We start from the raw sequence: 21,390 nt of genomic DNA, 5'->3' as shown, positions 1-21,390 counted from the left end.
CATCTGATACAGAATTACATCCACAAAAGGCACTTAAATACTGTTCAGTGCTACATTTCTTTTAAAAAGCTTCTTTCCAACTTTCTGACTGGTGCAAATCCATGCCTCACCTTAGTCTCATGCAAGCAGTAACCCAAGAATCATTGCGATGAAGCCTCTTCCTTCATATGTAAGAAAAACAATGGGGAAAATTTTAATAAGCAGAAGCATATCCAGAATAACTTTAGAACTCATACATGCCTACGGGGGAAAACAGTGCATATGACATATTTATTATATCTCCCATCAGTGGTGAATGAATGGCTTGGATGGCTCGTCTATACTCTGCTTTTGAAGGATAACATTAACAGTACTAATCATTGTGTAATTCAAGGTAAGAGAGGGAAAGCGTGAAGGCAGAACACAATCTGTCTTACTGTTCTGATTGGTATAAAGACAAATTCAGGGCTCATGGATGAGATAAGTGCATTCCAAAAAGAAAACAGCCAGTGTGCCTTAGTGTGCCAAAGTGTGCCAAAGGAAAGCGGAAGAGGGAACCTGCTGCAGGACAGAAACCAGCCCAGGGTCAAGGTACCTGGAGGGGGCAGGGACAGGTAGAGAACCGGGGCGCTTCTTACCCCCTAGCAAAAGAAGCTAATCTAATGGGAACAGGAACAATTCTGACAGCAAAATGAGAAGTGAAAAAACATCTTCTTCAACAAACCAGGCAAAAGAACTAGCCTTTTGATGGCGGAAATGAAGAGACAGTTATTCGTAGGAGGGCTGTGCTTCTGGAAGTATAAGAGAACAGCAAATTCAATTTATTTGCTAAGGACTGAAAACATGCAGGATAGCAGAGGCATTCAGGGGTAAACAGAAAATCATAATGTCCTTACAGGACTCCCAAGCTCAGAGGCTAGAGGGAGAGGCAGACGCAGTGGATCAATATGACGCAGAAACGCCGGCAGGAGTGCTAAGCCAGGTTTAAAAACAAGTGGGACCTAGACAAACCGGGTAGCCTGAAAAGAGAATGAGGGCATGAACCAAAGTAATGAGAAAGGTCAAAGGCAGGATCACCAAGCATGAAGGAAGGGAAGAGGGAGAGTGGGAAGCTGGGGTCACGGAAGAGAATATTCAAGAACTGGTGCTTAGAGTGAAGGCAGTGTCTGGCTCCCAGAGGGCTCCCAGCCAACATCGACTTACCAGCGATGCGAGGCATGAGGCAAGATGGCACCCGTGAGAGGCAGGAGCAGGATGAAGGGACAGCGGGTCAGTGATCTGTGAGGCCAGAATATCATCAGAGTGGAGTAGATGTCCCCAGGGAGGATGGCAGAAGGCGAGTGAAAGCAGGACAATGAGATAGTGAGGAGAGAGGAAGTATGGCCAAAATACTGGAAGATGTAAGGGTGACCATGTCATTTCTTTTCAAACCTGGGACATTATTAATAATCACACCGGGACCAAAGATGTAACCCAAGATGATGATCACCCTAGCAGATTTTAAGATTCCAATAAGGATGAGGAAAACAGAGCAGCTTCTGAATGAGTCAGGAGTTTACAGCGGGAGAGAGTAAAAAATCAGCACATAGATGAAAGAAAGCTTCCAGAACAACGATCATTAGAAATAAGCTCCAGTGGCACAGGAAAGGAGAGGAAAGGAGACCTGGACTTGATCAAGAGTTGAGGGTATGGAAAGAATGACATTTCTGACACAGAACGTTCACTCTTCTATGACCAAGTCCTCAAAAATGGTTTCTCTATGCCTCATCACCAGGCAGATATCAGAGTAAAATATGGTATTTTTCCTTATAAATTACAAACCACGGTTTTCCTTTTAAGGAATGAATAAACAGAGCCTCAGTTGTGCCATGCTCCCACCTCTATGCTCCGACCTATCTCAGGGTGTCTGAGGTATCGCAGGGAGAGGGGGAAGACAGGCAATGTGGGCTGTCTGAGAATTAAGTGGTCCACAAGTTATCAAAACTCTGGGTCTCGGTTTCTTGATACACAGGACAATTTGGATGGGGTGTGAAGAGCGACACGACCTTGGTGGTCATCATTACTGTGATTCTATGGACTGGTCCCAAAGACCTGGAGGGACAGTGCGCCAGGAAAGCTTCCGGCCACACCCTGACGTACAACTTGGCAGAGTCACCAAGCGCGCTCTGGTGTGTCTGCCTCTAGTCTCGGCGCCACAGATGTTTAGAAAAGACAAACTTGTCTTTTGGTTGAATTGTAAATTTGTGAAAAGATCTAGCCAAAACCTCATCCTGGGCTCCCTTTTGTCAACAACGCAAAGTAACCTAATAGTTCACGGTTTCTCAAAGCTGGCTGCACACTGAGAATCACCTGGGGAGTTTTTACAATTCCCAGGGCTGGGGCTACACCCCACACCAATTTCTAGGGGGTCGGACCAGGAAATCAGCACTTTTTAGAGGTTCCTTGGTCCTTAATATGCAGGCTGACAATCAATGATTTGGACTCACGCTTGCCAAATTTTAATACACATAATATCCACTTCGGCATCTTGTGAAAATGCCAACTTGGATTCAGTAGGTCTAGGGCGGGTCCGAGATTCAGCATTTCTAACAGGTCCCTGGGTGATGCGTATGCTGCTGGTCCATGCACCACACTTTGAATAGTAAGATTCTCAAAAATGGTCAGGTCCTTGAAAATAAGGATCTTGTCTTCACACTTTTGTATCCACCAAATACCTAGAGCATTGCTTGGCAAATATCAATCCTGAATAAGGGCTGGCTGAATGGATGAAATGACGGATGGCCCAACCTTCCCTCAGACTACTGATCTACTTCTCTCAATTTTCAAACACCAGAAGTGAGGTCGAGTTGAATCAGGGAGAGGCAGGTATAGATTAGCTACTCAAGAAAGCTTCACCTCTGTGATCTGGCTTACCTATTGATCTTTACTGAATTTATTATTTGTTTATAATTGTGGAAACAACTTCAAAATACCTCCAGAACGTAAGCCACATTTTCTCAGACATCGTAAGTGCCCTGTTTGACTTCAGACGGGAATGTGTAGCTTACAAACGGACCTATCGAACCAAAAAATGAAACGATGAAAATGGGTTCGCCAGCTGGTCCAAGCGAAAAAGAAAAGCACTACGCTCAGCCACTGCTCTTGGTGGCCAGCTGTGCCCACATGCCCTAGTCCCAGTTTCCCAGAAGTTATCCAGCGTGGCTGTTTTTCACGGTCTCCTCTGATGACTGAGACACCACTCCAGGAGAAAGGGAGTGTTGTACACTTTCAGCGTCCCACCAGCAGTACAGAAAGCGCTGTTTAATATTTACTAATGAACGTCTTCTGCGTGGAGCTTCAGGGGGGCTATTGAGAGACAGATCCACAGAAGCCAGAGCCCAGGAGCACTCAGCTTTGCCTCTGCTTGTTAACGCCTCCCCAAGAGATGCAATTATTCCGCATGACTGGGATTTCTGCTCACAATTTCCAACATCCCCATAAGTCAGTTATTAAAGCAGGCTCATCAACATCATGGTTTATGAGGGAAGAGGGAAAAAGGAAAACTACAGGCTATCTCAACGTTAGAAGAAATGCCTGGCAGACCACAGCTAATGAGAGAAGCCAAGGAGACAGCCTCAGAGACAAACTCACTCAAGAAAATGTCACATTCCAGATTAAAAAAACCCCCAGTAGAACAGGTCAATGAAACCAGGAACTGGTTCTTTAAAAGGATAAACGGAACTGATAAACTTTTAGCCAGACTCATCAAGAAAAAAAGAAAGATAACTCAAATAAATAAAACCAGAAATGAAGGAAGAGAAATAATAGCTGGCACCACAGGAATACAAAGGACCATAAGAGAATGTTATGAAAAATTCTATGGACAACCTAGAGGAAATGGACAAATTCCTAGAAACATAAAACCTTCCAACACCGAGTCGGGAAGAAATAGAAAATCTCAACAGACTGATTACCAACAATGAACGGAATCAGTAATCAAAAAATTCTCCCAAAACAAAAGTCAGGACCAGATGGCTCCTCAGGGGAATTCTACCTAACACTCAGAGAAGAGTTAATACCTATTCTTCTCAAACTATCCCAAAAAACAGAGGAGGAAGGAAACCTTTCAAATTCATTCTATGAGGCCAGCATTACCCTCACATTAAAACCAGAGAAAGACACTACAAAAAAAAGAGAGAGAGAGAGAGAACTACAGGTCCAATATCTCTGATGAATACACATGCAAAAGTCCCTAACAAAATATTAGCAAACGAAATCCAACAATACATTAAAAAAAAATCCTTCACCACAATCAAGTGAGACTTATTCCCGGGTTGCCCCAGGGGTTTGATATTCACAAATCAATGTGATATATCACATTAACAAGAGAAAGGATAAAAACCATACAATCCTCTCAACAGACACAGAAAAAGCATTTCACAAAGTACAACATCCACTCATAATAGAAACTCTCAAGTTTTAGAGAGTAGGTCTAGAGGGAATATACTTCAACATAATAAAGACCTTATATGAAAAACCCACAGTTAACATCATCCTCAGTGGGGGAGGAACTGAAAGCCTTTCCCCTAAAGGCAGGACCAAGACAAGAATGTCCACTCTCACCACTATAATTCAACACAGTACTGGAAGTTCTAGCCACAGCAACCAGACAACAAAAAGAAAAAAAAGGCAACCAAATTGGTAAGGAAGCTGTAAAATTTCACTATTTACAGATGACATGATACTATATATAGAAAATCCTAAAGATTCCACCAAAAAACTATGAGAGGTGATAAATGAATTCAGTAAAGTCACAGGATACAAAATTAATACACAGAAATCTTTTGCATTTCGTTACACTAACAATGAAGTAACAGAAAGAGAATTGTTTTAAGTGTTTATGGGGGGGGCGTGTGTACATGTGCATCCGTGTACATGCATGAGCAGCGGAGGGGCAGAGAGAGACAGACGGAGAAAGACGATCCCAAGCAGGCTCTGTGCTATCAGTGTGGAGCCTGATGCGGGGCTTGATCCCACCAACCGTGAGATCATGACCTGAGCCGAAATCAAGAATTGGACACCTACCCGACTGAGCCACCCAGGCGCCCCAGCGAAGAGAAATTAAGAAAAGCAATTCCACTCACAGTTACACCAAAAATAATATAATACTTTGGAATAAACATAACCAAGGAGTTAAAAGACCCGTAGTATGAAAACTATAAAACACTGATGAAAGAATTAAAGAAAAAAAAAAGGAAAATGTCCCATTACAAAAGCCAACATCCTAGGATCGCCAAGGCTTAGGGAGTCATTCACTGTTTTGCGACACTGGGAACTCATGACCTCAAAGAGTTCATCTAACTTGTAAAAAATCCTGACTTTTTATTGGGCAATAACTTATAGGCTTTGCAATACTAACTTCTGATTCTTTCATTTCACATAATATATAACTGGTAATAAAAAATCGAATGAGGAACACACAAAGAGCAGTAACCAAGCCTCCACTTGGCCATGCCAATATGAATCGAAGCATGTGTAGATGCCTGAAAACTACTCAGAAATGCCCCATGTCTTCTGTAAGCCACCCACATCGTACCTCACATTTTCTTGCTTCTTCATATGTACAGTAATTTGTGACTGTATGCTCTCAACAACTGTGCAAACTACGTCGTTGAGACTGGGTTTTGAGGCCTTCCTTGTAACCGTGTTGAGTTTTTGTTACGGTGTGCAAGTTACGTGCAGATCAGCTTGATCCATCAAAGCTTGGTTTTAGGCTTTGTTAGGGTGGGTTAGGGAGGGGCTGTTCCTGTGGCTGCCTCTCCTGGGTTCTCAATTAGATGCCAGGTACGTTCAGCACAGTTTTTCTACCCTGCTTGGCCAGAATTCTAACATGTCTCATCACTGGTGACTTCTGGGATGTTCACTCAGCTCACAGCCCACCCACTCCCCCGTGCTGATTTTCTTCCGGGCCTGGTGGGATCTTGCCCTAGTGATGCACACTTTAGCATTTGGCAAAACCTTCTGGAGCTCTTTCTTTGCACAGCTCACTCCTCTGCAATTGCCTGCCCTGAGAAGTCCAGTCACCTGGGCAGCCCTGAATTATAATCTCTGTTTCCTCTATCTGATGAGTCCTCTGCTTTCTGTTGGGGCTCCAGTGCCCTATGCTGCAATTTAGAAAGCGCCCCCCGGGGTTGATGTGGAACACTTCTCTCAAGGATTACATCTCCATGCTTTGTATTACCCAATGCCTAAAAACAGTGGGTTCATGTATTTTGTCCAATTTTAACGTTGTCTATGGCAGGAGGGTAAGGCTAACACCTTTGATTCCATCATGGCTACAACCAGAAGTTGTATACTCACTTAAAAAGGCTGTTTCTTTAATTAGAATTTATTTGATTCTAGATTTAATCGAACTTTAAGCTCTATCTTTAAAAGTCTGAGCTATTTCAAGGTCTAATTCCCAAAAGAAGTCCTAGAGAAAGAATTTCTGAAATGAAAAGACATACAAGAGTTTTTAATTACCCTGGAGTCTCCTCTGCTAGTCATAGACACCTTTCTCTAACAGGAAGGTGGAATATTCCCTAAGGAAAAGTAGAGTCGGTGTTAAACATCATTATATGCAAAAGTGAAATATAGGCAGTAGGTCAGTGTCCCCCAACCTTTTCCAGATAATGGCACGCATATAAAATGATAATATTTTGATGGCATACTGCTGGAGGCCAAATGTTAAAGGCCAACGACCCAGAAGGGGGTTCCGGCTACCTAAGGCCCTTTCCATCCACCCGGAGAGCTGAGGGGATCACTACCCTATACTCCTATAACCCACTCATAGCACATGGGTTAGGAAATGCTACAGAAGTAACCCTTGAATCTGGATGTCAGCAAGAACTGCGCAAAAAGCTGAAATCAAATCTCAGTCCCCAGAAAGAGAACAGAACTTCCACAGACATTATGAGAGGCAGGCAGGCAGGCAGGCAGGCAGGCAGGAGGAAAGCCCGAAGGGATTTTAATAGGAGACAAGCCAGAGCAGAAGCCCCACAGGCCTGGTTACTCACAGCCTGTTTCCCTCTTAGAAAAAGATGCTTCTCTCTGGAGCCTCTTCAGAGAACAGCACCCAACAGATAATTCCCTAACAGTCCAGCTCCAGGATCACCATTCATACTGCGCAAGTCCTGGAGTCCCGGGGCGCGGCCGTATCGCTTGCCCACAACAAATACACAGGAATAGCTTACTGATTTCATTATTTTATTTTTAGGTTATATAACCTCAAGTTTCAGGAAATATTTAGGCTTTTAGTCTTTTTTCTAGTATCAGAGTGAAAGACCCTCTACCCCCATAAATCTATTTAAAAAAACAGTCATCATGTGAAAAGGAGATATTTGCAAGAGAGGACCTTTCCTGTGTACTCATGATCGGGCTTTATGCGCCATAGGAACCATTAACATATGAAGGCACGTGAACAATTACACACAAAACACAACTCATTAAGGAAGCACTTTCACATTTCTTTGGTCCATTTAAACATAATCAAGTATGCAAAGTTATACATCAGTATTTTTTTCATAGAAATTTCCCCTTTTCTACTTGTTAAGTCATTTACATTGAGATGAACACTTAAGGCTCAATTGTGAAAACGGTTTCTAATGGGACCTTCGGCTCATCCGAAGCACATGGCTAAGAATACGTTTACCTCTCAAGGATGTGCATCCTACAGCTGAGCTCTCATGTGCATTTGTGTTTAGAAAACCGTATATTCTGCATCCCAACACATGCTTTTCTTCCATTAAAAGGGGAGCAGATATAATAAAAATCATTTTGCTTCTTTGACAAAGAGTGGCATTTATAAAGCATCTTTCATTATGCTTTAAGAGATTTTCTGAGCTCCTGCACCACCTCCAAGAGAAACAAAGAAAGCTGTTAGGGATGAGGGTTGGGGAGTGCCTTCATTTTACAGATAAGGACCAGGAAGGAATATGAGGTGAAAGACATAGCCATAATCATTATGAACGTCAAGATCGGCCAAGCCAGCTGCAGCAGCTATTGGTAAATTCATAAATTCCTACCTTCTATTTCTATTCTTCACCAGACAAATCTACATTTCAGTTTTTCTATTAGGAAAACTTATTCCTTGGCATAAAAATTCGTTTGGTGATGTTTTTCTCTACACGCAGCAAATTTAGCTTACAGACCTTGGGCAGGGAATGAAAAACACAATTCCCAGTCGGATCCAGGCCCTCGGGCTGCTCAGCTGAGTCCAGGCCTGCCTGGTAGGTAGAGTGGGTCTACATCTGTTTGCCACCTTGGGGGAAAAGCTCCGATACAGGAGATTTATGGTCTTGTATTACAAAGGATATTCTCGGGAAGACTGAGAACAAAACCAAGGTCCTTGAAATTCATGCAATCACGTATCAGGAAGTTATTTACTAAATATTGGGGCTCCGATGGTCTTGTAAGAACAAAAGACCAACCAACATTCTCTTAAGGGTATCTTTGCAGAGCCAAGGTTTTTAATTTTGCCAAAATCCAATTTGGCAGTGTTTTCTTTCACGGACTGTGCTTTTGGTGTCGTGTCTAACAACTCTTTCTCCTATGTTTTCATAAACAACATTTTCTGCTTTTTGTTTTACATGTAGATCTACGGTCCATTTTGAGTTAATGTATGTATTAGGTCTAGGTCAGGGTATTTTTGTTTTTGTTTTGCTTATGGATTACCAATTGTGCCAATACCATTTCTGAAAAAGATTATCCTTTCTTTGTCAAAGTTTCCTTGCTCCTTTGCTGAAAATTAATTGCTGTATTTTGGGGGTCTGTTTCTAGACATTCTATCTCAGGGGGCAGCAAACTACAGCCCATGGGCCAAATCTGGCCTGCTACCTATTTCTGTTCATTCCACTAAGAACAGTCGAAACATTTTTAAATGGTTTAAAAAAACCAAAAGAAGAACATTTCAAGGAATGTGAAAATTACACAAAATTCAAATCTGAGTGTCCAAAAATAAAGTTTTATTGGAACTCAGCCACGTCCATTCATTTAGTTCTCTGACCGCTTTTGCATAGCTGCGACAGAGACCATAAAGCCTAAAATATTTACTCTCTGGCCCTTTACAGAAAAAGTTGGCCAAGCTCTGATCTAGAATATGAGGATCCATATATATATATATACATATATATATATATATATATATATATGTATATATATATATATATATCCATGCAGAACCTCAGGGCCTCTCTGAATGCCACTGTAAAAAAAAAATGCTTGTAAGGAGAGAAGCTTTAAATAGAACCTCTGAAAGCCCTGAGGAAGGCAGAAAAGGAAGGCATTTAATAGCCAGCTACTCTTTCCAACTAGGACAAAAATATAAAGGCCTTAAGTAAAACTGTTCTTAAAAGGATGAATTGTACTGCACTATATAGTTAACCATAAAATGGAAAAAATTTAAGTCCAAAAGATATTTATTTTTAATGATGTTTTTCTTAAATAGCCCCAGGAGTCATAAATGAAGAAAAAACACTTGTAAATGTGAAAGATGACAGGTTAATGTCATGTGTGTAAGGTGTTTTTATAAAAATCAATTCGAAAATGACACATAAAATTTTCAACTTGAGTAATCATTTTAAAAAATGCACACTCCGATCAGATTAGCAGAGATTAAAAAGAATGATAATATCCAGGGATGACAAGGATAGGAAAACATATTCTCACACACTCCTGTGGGGAGACTAATTGGCACAATCTTTCATAACACCACTTAAATAGCTTTAAAAGGAACTGAGGCAGCATTACACTTAGCGAGTTATCATCAGGAAATAATAACAACAGTTAACATTGATAGATCACTTCCTCTAAGTGAGGCATTCTAAGTGCTTTACCTACTTAAACTCAGTTCATCTTTGCGACACCAGGAGGTGGGTACTGTCATCACCCCCATTTCACAGATGTGAAAACTGAGGCACACAGATCGTGCAACCTTCCCAAGGTTACACAAGTAGTAGAAAGTGGCAGCACTAATTACGTGCACAAGAATTTACAGAGCGATGACTGCACTCAACATGGTCTAAAATAAGGAAAACCCAGAAACAAGCTAAATATAAAAGAGAACTGTGGCACTTCATATATTAGGATGCTAAGGAACCATTTAGCCATGCTGCCAAAGACAGGCATGATATATTTTTTAAAAAGAGGCTTACAAAATAGTGTGTATGATACGATCTTATTTTTATTTTGAACTATAATGTGTGCATGTCTCTGTGTAGAACATCTGGAAGGACATCGCTCAAATACTGAGAGGTATCCGAAGGTGGTGAGGTCACAGGTGATTTTGACTTTTCTTTGCATTTATCTATTTATCTGTTTTTTTCTCATTTTTCCTCAAGAGAAAGTATTTACATGATTTTAAAGTATTATTTAAAAGTGCATCCCATGCCACTTTCCATCTCAGAAAAGCCTATTTTAATAAAATGCAAATGTGAATGCAAAGATCTTTGAGATACTTTAATAAGACGGAGGCTATACAACTAGAATAAATTACTTTTATCCTAAGAAAAGTCAAAAAAGAAATAATAAAGGGGAATTTCAGGGAAAGTACTGAACTAAATTTCAGGACAGTTCAATATATTAAGGAAACTTCCAGTCACTGGGAATTTGTTTTTCTTCTTCCCATAATAACTTACCAGAGCCGTAACTATAATTCAACTTTTAGATTTCTAAAGCCTTTTCAGCCACAACATCTCCTCTGATTCTCACAAAAGCCTTGTCAGGGTAATGCCAACAGAAAGGTTAGAAATAGAAAGAGTTTCTCTAATTCCTTAAGACACCTGTAGGTTTTTCTGGGTGTTGTAGGAGAAAAGTATCCAAGATGGTGTTGCACGGATTACTAAGGCCCTGCCACTGAAGCACAGCTCTCTGGACAGAGATGATCATGACGCCGGATGAACACTAGGGTCCTTTTCAACAGTTTCACATAACTTGTGGACGCATACACGGCTGGAGATTCTCATCAACTGCGAAGAACTCATCTATGGAAAATCTGCAATCATGGCCAGCAAAATTTTGGGGTGTTATTATTGTGTTGACTATCTACTGGTAAACTAAAGGGAGATTTTCTACCACCTCAAGTCCTATGTTCGCCAGCCTCATCTAATTTAACGCTGTGTTTATGATAATAAACAAGCTCAGGGAGGAAGAGTTTTGATCAAACGCACTTATGGTATCAGGATTCTTCTCAACGGTCCCCGTGTCCTGGTTATGTTACAGAGGAAGCAAAACAGCAGTCAACCGTATGTATTCCTTGGGATTTCTAATGCTCTGAGGAGACGATATATTGTGACTTCTGTTGCTAGTAAGGACATATGCAGTCTAACAAGACAGGCCATACTGCAAAAAAAACAAAACAAAACAAAAAAAACAAACAACAACAACAAAACACATCCCATGACATAAATGACTTATTTGCTAAACACTGACATTCTTCAAATGTATATAAACCCAGATGATCCCAGACCTGTGCTTAACTTCTTCGTTCACTCATAAAGCATGTCCTTCTAATGGGTCTGTCAGCGTGTCATCATTTTCAGGGTGACACGTGCTAATTTACTCCTCACCCTTGAAACCACATTTAATCCTAACGCTTAGCTCTGCTAAAAGCTTCGGCAGTGCAGAGAGAAAGGGTCAAGGCCAGCAATCTATTTAGCTGATGGACTTACTTAAGCCAAGCTGAGAACCCTTCTTGAGATTCCTACAGCCACTTCTCTTTGAGGAAACATCCTTACTTCCTGTGGGGCCGGAAGCAAGGAAGTGTGAAAACATTCTTCTCGTGAATAAATGTTTCAATTAATGAATTAATCAGAGGAAGCAGGAAGGGAAAATACACATTAGAACAAACAAAAGAACTTATAATCACAGAATGACTTAAGAAGCTCAAGACTCCTGTCTTTCCCTTTCTCTGTCTCTCTCTCTCCCCCTCTCCCTCTCCCTCTCTCTCGCTCTTTCTCTCTCTCTTTTTTCATACTAAAAGCAAACAGAAAACTAAGTGGTACCCAGGCCCAGAAGAAAAGAGGAAGGTAAAATATTCTGGACATGGGCAGAAAGCAGAAGGAGGATGGGGGAGAAGAGGGCTTCAGGCACAAAAAGAACAACATTAGCCCTGAGCCGAGGTCATCATTTCCTCTGCACTGATTATCTTTCATTTCCGGAGAGGTGACAATGGAATCATAAAGGCATGGATGGTCCTGAACCTAAGCGATCATAATCATGGGCACCAAAATGCAAGTGGGTGGGGGCAATGGCATGGTAATATCACTTTCCTGATTAAATAATGATGATTTCATTAAATTAGAAAGAAAATTTGATAGGCACTTGCCCTAGATAGCCAGAAACAGAGTGTGACTCGGTGAAAAGACAAGTCACCAGTGGAAGTGACAACCCCGCCTTCCACAAGCGTCCGACAGCCCCACGGACAGCCCAGGCAGCACAACCATGCCCCGGCTCTGCCACGTGGGGACCCTTGGGAGGACCACCTCCACGCTCTGGGCCTCGGTTCCTCCTTTGCAACGTGCACAGGACACCCGCGGTCCCACCTAACTTCCAGGACTGCCATGAGGGAAAGGAATGGCGACGAGGGGCCCTGGGCTCTTGGTGCCAGCCACCCGGAAGCATCCTACACTGGGAAACCATGCTGGCGTGTGTAAATTGGCCTGTTATTAAGTTAGGTGGTCAAGAGCTGTCTAGAAAGGAGGAAGGTAGAGATGAAGGAGGCCGGGTTAGTTAGTATTCAGTCCTAACTCCGCCTTCACAGCAGGTCAAGTTCCAAATATTGAAGGGTCCCTGGTCTGACATACTCTGGGGAGAAGGTGAAACTCTCCCTGTATGTTTTCTATAGTAGCTACTTTATATTTCTACCTTTATCTAATCTTTTGGCTTCTCTCTTTCTTTAGGGTGCATCTATCAGTTTCTTTTCCCATATGTCAATACTGGTTTACATTGCTTCTCCCCTTCCCTCCATCTCCACTGCCACATGATTTTTATCAGTAATATTATCTTCCTTAATGTTCACCTTCACACTACCAAATAGGCTTATACCTATGAAGAAACGGCGGTGGTGGGGAGGCGGTTGTGTCTGCTTTATTAGGGGGTCAAAGACATGGTCACTCAGGGGAGCTTTTTAATAAGAAATACATAGAGTTCCTTATTTACAAAGGGGTCACATGGGAAGCCCTTCCTTCCAAGTTAGGGGGGCCGAGGCCAGGAGACAGTGGGCAAGGAAGGCCAACGGCGGGAACATCGGCCCTCTCCACAGTCGGGCTCCCTCTCCCCCATGTGACAGCGGCCAGGGCGAGGAGCGCCATTTCGATGGCGGCCACCATCACTGCTGAAGCCTGGCCTCGCCTGTACCGGGCTGCTGTCAGCCTTTCTCCAAGGAGCTCCCTGGTTGGAAACCAGACCCAGAGGCTTCTGAACCCTTTCAACCATGCTCTGAGCACAAATCACGAAGGCAGGGATGGGGGCGGCAGGAACACAGATGAAGGAGCTATTTTTGAGTGACTGGAAATAAAAGCTAAACACAGGTGTGTTCTGTGCAAGTGGAAATGTTCCTAAATCCATAAGAATTCTTTATAAATAAACTAAAAAACAAACCATTTGGGTTGCCACATTTCATCCTAGTTTCCAGGGACACACACAAATAGTTCAGGTCTTTGCATATTATTTCAGGAATCATGGAGGGCTCACAGGCACCCACTAAGGGTGTCTGACTCATTTTCTAGAAAGCTGCACGAAATGACAATCGAGGGCTAAAAATGAGGGCAACGCCCGCCCTGTGACTCCTGCCACAGCACAGAAAAGCAGGGCAAAAGGAAACCACCTCAGCCGACTCTCAAAGAAAAACACCGGTGGAATTTGGGGTACACTGAGAACCTCTAACAGCAAAAGCAGTTGAATTTAGAGAACAACAATTCAGGTCTTTCCTCTCAACTCATATGTACAAAAAGGAAGCATATCAAAATACACATTAAACAAATCATAGTGAAGCTCTTCTCTTTATAATGTCCATGGCACATACTCATCTAAACAAATTTCTAGGTGATCCTTTAACTCAGAGGAAAATTAAGAGTTTTCTGTAATGTCAGCAGGGTTTGACAGACACAGATCCATTTTCTCCACTTTTCAGCAAGCAAAATACTTAGGACGTATTTTTTTTTCTCAAAATTCTTGCTGAAATCTCACCCATTGTGAATTCTGAGCTATTTTCGGGCAGATTTTCCACCACTGCTACCCACCTCATATCAAGGTGTTCCTCTTCCAGCAGCAAACTGGGCCCAGTCACGAGAGCCCTTCTTCCCACGTCCGAGGTCAGAGAAAGAGCAACCAAAGGTGAAGCAACAAATCATGTATACACAGCACCTTAGCAAATCCTCACGGCAGCCCTGTGAGGTCCGCTTTCTGGCTGAGGAAACTGAGGCTCAGAGGGATTAAGTGACATGCCCAAAGACATATAGCCGTGAATGGCATTGCTGGAATTCAAACCCTGGTTTCTCAGAGCTGGTAATCTACATGGCACTTGTCATTTTAACATACTTCCAAACAACTGGAACGCTAGGTCAAGGCTGGCAGATACTTCATGGGAATAAAAGTCAAAATCTGCACAAGGACAGGATATCAAGAGACCTGATTTCGCGGACCATAAAAAACAATAATAAAAGCAGGGGGCACCTGGGTGGTTCAGTTGGTTAAGTGTCCGACTTCGGCTCAGGTCATAAATGATCTCACGGTTTGGGTTCGAGCCCCACATCGGGCTCTGTGCTGACAGCTTGGAGCCTGGCGCCTGCTTCAGAATCTATGTCTCCCTCTCTCTCTGCCCCTCCGCTGCTTATGCCCCCTCCCTGCTTCCCTCCCTCTTTCTCTCTCTCTCCCTCTCTTTCAAAAATAAATAAGTAGACATTAAAAAAAGTAATTTGAAAAAATAATAAAAACAAAATTGATAATACACAGGGGACATTTTTAAGTTACAAGCGAAAAATGGGCCCAGGTAGGTACATGACACAGCATGAGTTAAGACTGGCTGTATTATTAGCTATTGAAAAAGCAGCTAAGTGGGTAGGCAGAGGGCATCCCGGGGGGCAGGAACATGGTCTGGGTCAGGTTAGGGAGGGTACATGAGTAAGACAGGGCCAACTCAGGAGAGCTTGTTGTAGAACGGTGATGTGGCCCAAGGCCAAAAAGCCAGATTAAGACCAGAGCGCCTGGGCAAATGAGTGCAAGGAGAATCAAGCTGGATTTGACAACAAAGGTGAAGAAAGTTGTTAAAGACTTTCATTGGAGCAAAGGGGTCACATGAGCAAAGCACCATTACAGGATGATAAATAGAGGGGCCTGGGGTGGCCACCCTGGGGTTCTCCTCCAGAGCAGGTGCTGTGGAGGGTGCTGGGAGAGGGAGGAGGTGAGGCTCTCTGCTCAGCCGGCCCGGAGAGGTGTGGACTCCAGCGTGGGCCTGGCTGCCCCACGGACAGGAAGTGGCAGGAACACAGGAAGGCAGAATCCCCAGGCTCCGGCGCTGCTGGGCTCGAGAGTGGGGGCAGGGCCGAGCGAGGGGGAGGAAGTGTCAGAATGACACAGCACCCTGGGCCTGAGGAGCAGGAGCAGGGTATAAGCCAGGTCAAGGGACTGAGTGTATGGCAAGGATAACAAGGTCACGTTTTGCAAGCATCTATAAGCTGCTTCAGTCTCTAAACTGCTTCTACAGGCATGAGGATAGGAAAGTGAGGAAGTGTGGTACAGCTCCCGGACACTCCCGACAGCAGCCTTCCACATCCGCCCATGCCCTTCTCCCTGCCGTGCGGATGGAGGACGGAACCAGGAGAGGGTCCCTTTCTGACTAAGCTCTTTAGAAAAATTCAATTCCTCTTATCACACTGGATCTCGAGCTGGTAGGAACAAAACCATCAAGATGAATGTGTTCTCATCATATGTAATCAAATGACAAGGACGGGAATATAATATATTGAGGTAGAAACAGATGTATTCAGATAAGAGACCATCCATGGTAGTTTTTTTCTTTTCTCCAAACCTTATTAAATATTATTGATACATCTGGTTCTCAGTTAAAAAGAGGCTTCCCCCTCCAAAGAAAAAGAAAAAAACAGTAACGTGCACCCCTGCTTTGCGAAGAATGGGTTATTCGACTCTCGGGTTGCTTTATAGTCACAGGGGAAAGTAATCTATCCCTTTCCCTGTAGGATTAAAACCAAGGATCTGTGCTAATTAGCAAAGTATCTGTATTGTGCTTTATGCCTATTTAACAACTTCTTTATTCCAAGTATTTGATTAAGGGTGTTGTTCAAAATAGGAAACGCACCATGCAGACAGGCCGAAGGAGGCACCACTTAAGGACGAGGGGAAGGGTGGTAAGGAAAGAGAACCGCTTCCGCCTCCTTGGCAGAAAGAGCAAGAAGGGCAGTGTTTTACCCTCCTGCCATGTAAAACACTTACAGAGATACGCTAAAACAAATGCAGGGAGAACAGTTTACAGATAAAGCAATGAGCACATTCCTGGCCCATCAGTAGAGCTGGGGATCGTCTACTATTCCAGAAAAGCAGTCTTAGCAGTGTCTTCCATTCCACTGTCATATGGAAGAGGCCAGCATTCTCCCTACAATATTTTGATCTTTGGTGAGCTGCTTAGCCTCTGGGGTCATTAGTGCCCTGGTATCTTTGGTTCCGGCTCTTAAAACACACAACTTCTACAGCCATTTCTTAAAGGTAACCGTCCTGGACTATAAAAGGTAAATCGTACCCATCACTTTATGGACACACGTGGGGGCGGCGGGGGGGTGGGCTGGCGACACTGGGAGCCCCTCCCTCTCAGTAACGGCCACAGGAGCAAGACCCGGGGCCTAGCTCCCCCACCCTAACCCCTGCTCTCTCTCACCTTTCCCTGCACTCTGCACCCTGCCAATAGCATTCTAGCCCTGCATGAGCGCAGGCAGCCATTAGGACCCCCAAGTCATGCTTGTACCAACAGCGCCACACATTCCCTGCCACTCACCCGGAACCAAGAATGAAGCACCCAACACATCTTAAACATGGCTCAGCTTTTCGCTGCACTCAACCATCATGAGAACCCTATTATCTCAGACAAAAGGCTGTATATTCTAGGAATCATTTAAATAATACATCTTTCAACAACCTACTGGGTGAGTACCATTGCATGAGAGCATAAATAGTACACGGTTCAGGCCCTGTTAAGCTGCATCAATTCACACAGATTTTACAGGTCTCTGTATGTTTACAGGGCTCTGCCTGTAATGGTAATGAAATCATACAACCTTCTTAGCCCAAACAAGACAAGCAAAATTCTCTCAGGCATGCTACCTGTCTTTGATGTGAACAGCAAACATTCTCTAAGCGTTTTCTGCCTGAGAGGCATGACACAGCTTTGCAGCTGGGGCTGCTGCAGAGGGCGGGCTCTCCAGCCAAGCAGGCGGCCTTCTGGGTTAGGCCTTCTGGGATGGAGTTTTCTGCAGGGCCATGCAAAACTGCAGCTGGCTCCAAGACAAACAGAATCTATTGGATTTTCAAGTTCATTCATTCACCTGGATATATTGGGCGTAGCCTGATCAAGAGGAAAGAGGCAAGATTCTCCCCCAGGAGAGGACAAAAGGAAAATCAAGTGTTTCAAGGGCTAAACCAACATCTTGTACCGTCCAGTCAACACCTCAAAGCGGTTCACGGTTTGAAAGGCAGGAGGAAACCTTTGTTTACCTTATTGATGAGAGTGACTATATCTCCTTCTTTGATTGTCAATTCATCGTCATTCTGGGCCTCATATGGAAATATTACTTTGCAGTAATCCTTGGCTGTAAGAAGAAAAAAAACACAATCTTTAAAATGCTTTATCTAATGAGCTGGTCCAGGAAAAGATGCCCTCTCTCACAGTAACTTCAGAGAAAAGCACACTTAACAGACAGGATGTAACGACTGCATAAAGAAAGGGTCACCCTCAGGAAACTGCCAAGATTGCTCATTTGGGGCTCACGATTATTTTTTCTCTTCATTTGCTCCCCTCACAAATCATGTAATGTCACAAAAAGGCACTGTTTTGTGTCTCTCAGGCAGAAAAGCAGAAAAGTTTCTTCGTTCTCAGGTATCTATTTTATATACTCTTTAGTTTATATACCATTTTATATACTCTTTGGGTGCATGCATAAGCAAACGTAATCTAAAAGAACAAAAAGCTTAAATTCCGCCCTAAGAGCCTTTGTCCACACATCACTAAGTCGGAAACAGGGTATCTGTGTATGTTACGAAGCAGACACAGTACTCCAAACAATAAAAAAGACTGCATTATGATATATTCCCAGAGAAAGATATTTGTACGTGAATATGTGTCAATCACAAATAGCCAATGAATACCGACTAAATGTTCCTTATACGTATGTGTATGTCGGTGATGGGGGGGGGGGCAAACTTGTTCAAATATGTCCCATGGAGTCTCTGTGGGAACCTGCCTACTTAGGTGTGGCTGTTCATCAGCAAGGATATGTACCAGCCCTCACAAAAGAGAGAAAAACACTAAGGCCACCGAAAATCAGTTCAAATATGTCCTCAATTATATACTTTTGAAAGTCCATCCGATGTTAGGGGCATCTGGCTGGCTCAGTCAGAAGAGTGTGTGGCTCTTGATTCGAGCCCCACAGTGGATGCACAGATCACATAAATAAATAAATAAACAAACTTAGAAAAAGAGAAAGTCTATCTGATGTTAAATTATCTCTATTTACACAAAAGCACCAGCTTAGAAGAGAGCAAAAACATTTGTCAGGTAGCCAGGAAATTAAGACTTGGAAAGCTGGGTTCAATGACTTAGGACAGAAGGTAGAAAGAAAAATTCAAGAGAATTACTATCTACTGGGACAGGCATTTATTATTCTGCAGCAAAGTCAACAATCCTAATGGCTTTGAATGACCTTAGATATTTTCTAAGGATCAGGCCAGTTCGTGTAGACAGATCATAACCTAAAGCTATATACACAAATATCAATTATATTGTCCCTAGTACGATTTATATGACTGAAATGTGGGGGTTTTATTATGGTTAATGTCATATCAATCAAAGAGAGTGATGTATGAAATAAAGGCAAGAAAAAATCTGTAATACGGACACGCCGTGGTCTAGGGTTGTTTCTGACATGACAGGAGAACAGAGCAGAGAGAGGGAGGGAGGGAGAGAGGGAAAGAGGGAGAGAGGGACTCACTTTCTGTGCAAATGTTTTTGCTTTCTGTCCAATGGACAGAATATATCAGTTACATCCCCTGTTCTAGCATGGGAAACCATCTGTCTTCGTTACTCTGGGCCCCCGATGTGTCTTGTTCATTAAGCCGTGCTGAGGGGCACTCGTTCTAGATCCCATCAATACTACTCTGCCTAAAGATTCCTAGGTCCACATAGTTACCAACATTCCATCTTTCTTTAATTAGTAATAGCAAACCTCCCAAATTCTGAATTGGCCAAATATTCTAAAAGGAGGGAAAAAGTTAAGCATCTTTAAATTGGATAATGACAGCTCTTTGCCAATTTTCCTACTGACTGTGCTAGTGAAATATGACTATCCAACCTCAAAACTTACAATACTGAAACAAATACAGCACTACTTTAGAACTGCCTGCAGAGTCCCAGCTTGAAGAATAATTCATTAGATCGAAATCATGGAAATATCTTACAAAAAAGATAAGACACTCATGGTCAACAAAGAAAAAAGAACAAGCATTGTTTCTATTCTTTTCCATCAAAAAAAAGTTAATTAACTGTGTGGTAGACATTGGTTCACAGTTCCCATTCCCCATCCCCTTCCCAGTTCATATAATCTTGCTGCCTTCAGGTATTACATTAGGAAATGGGGAACCACCCACAGCCTTAGGGATGAGTAAGCTATGTCTAGGCAAATGTTGCTCTCGTTCCCCTTTGTCAGTGATTCGTTTAGGGGTGAGCATGTGATCTACTTCTAGCCAATGAAGTGCTAGAGGAGTTCTACTGGGAGGTGGGAGGCTGTTAGATTTTGCTCCCTGATTAAAAAAAAAAAAGAGTGGAGAGGAAAATAGTTGCCTCTGCCTTTTGGCTTTTAACACTGACATCCTTGTTGGAAGACAGCACAACGTTTGGCACTATTGCAGTCATATTTCAACCATGAGAGGAAAGCCAAGAAAATCACAGAGGAGGGGGGTCTGAGTCTTGACACTGTTGAGATGTCTGTCGAATTAGCCAACTTCAGGGGGCCTGTCTGGATAGCTCATTACCAGACTCCATAAAACTGTATTGGTTACCACTACTTTGTGGCTGCATAGGTATTTATCACTCAAAGCAGAAGGCACCCGGACATGAAGGAACTTGGTGGAAGAAAGAGGACACTTCCAGTTACCTCCTCTGAAACACTTGGCTATCATCTGCCTCTTCCTATGCCTCTGTGTTACTTTCTACCCCCCAGTCTCTTCCCTTCATCTACCTCAGGACCTGGCCCATAGGAGGGGGTCAATAAATGACTGTGGAATTGACTTATAACCAACATAAGGAAGAAATATTTATAAGAAAGTACTAGCATGCCTTTAAAATGTTTCATGGAGCCATTTTGCTTTCCACCCAGTTTCCCTAATATTTAAGGAGGGCAGGTATCCCCCTGCCTTTCTTTTTTAACATCTTTAATGACATATAATTTTTATGCCATAGAATTCACCCATTTTAATTGTATGGTTTGAATAGTTTTAATAAATGTATATAGTTGTACGACAATCAACATAACCCAGTTTTATTTTTTAATGTTTTATTTATTTTGAGAGACAGAGAGACAGAGCGAGGGCGAGCACAAAGAGGGGGAAGGGCAGAGAGAGAAGGGGACAGAGGATCCAAAGTGGGCCTTGCGCTGGCAGACTGACAGCAGTAAGCTCAATGTGGGACTCGAACTCACAAACCGTGAGATCATGACCTGAGCTGAAGCTGGACACTCAACCAACTGAGCTACCCAGGAGCTCCAACATAACCTAGCTTTAAAACATTTCCACCAAGTATACTGTTTTGTGTGTGAGGCACTGGATATAGAATTATCTGGAAAACACCAATTTAGCTAAAAGTAGGAGATACAGGTGCCAGTAGCTACCGTCAACTACCACTGGCTATGAAGCAGGCTTCAATATCACACTTGCCCTTTTTTATATCCCTACAACCAGACACAGCTCCCACTCAATGCTGCTTGACCCCCTAGTGATACCCACAAAGTGGAGGAAATTTTGAGAGACAGTTAAACAGGAGGTGAGGGTTATGGGCCAGGAGTCAGGACAGTCAAGACTAGGTTCAATCTTGGCTGGGCTGTCCTCAGCACAAAATCTGAGGCAACCGTGCAATAGCTCTGGACATCAGTGTCCTTAGATGTAAAAGGAGAGGCTGGC

General features: G+C 43.0%; 1 protein-coding gene across 10 annotated transcripts in view; it reads right to left on the bottom strand.

Annotated features, from left to right (window-relative positions):
- SH3KBP1 (SH3 domain containing kinase binding protein 1) overlaps positions 1-21,390 on the bottom strand; it is a 330,169-nt gene that overhangs the window by 69,449 nt on the left and 239,330 nt on the right. For all 10 annotated transcript variants that reach the window (XM_019431615.2, XM_019431614.2, XM_053891776.1 and 7 more), the window contains one exon: positions 17,716-17,810. In XM_019431615.2, coding sequence (XP_019287160.1) covers positions 17,716-17,810 — 95 coding nt within the window. The remainder of the gene's footprint in view (positions 1-17,715; positions 17,811-21,390) is intronic.

The sequence above is a fragment of the Panthera pardus genome, unplaced genomic scaffold (genome assembly GCF_024362965.1).
Source record: "Panthera pardus isolate Hobbes unplaced genomic scaffold, ASM2436296v1 HiC_scaffold_27, whole genome shotgun sequence".
NCBI classification, from domain to species: Eukaryota; Metazoa; Chordata; class Mammalia; order Carnivora; family Felidae; genus Panthera; species Panthera pardus.
The sequence above is the reverse complement of the archived record's forward strand: the minus strand, read 5'-3'. Positions and strand labels throughout refer to the sequence as shown.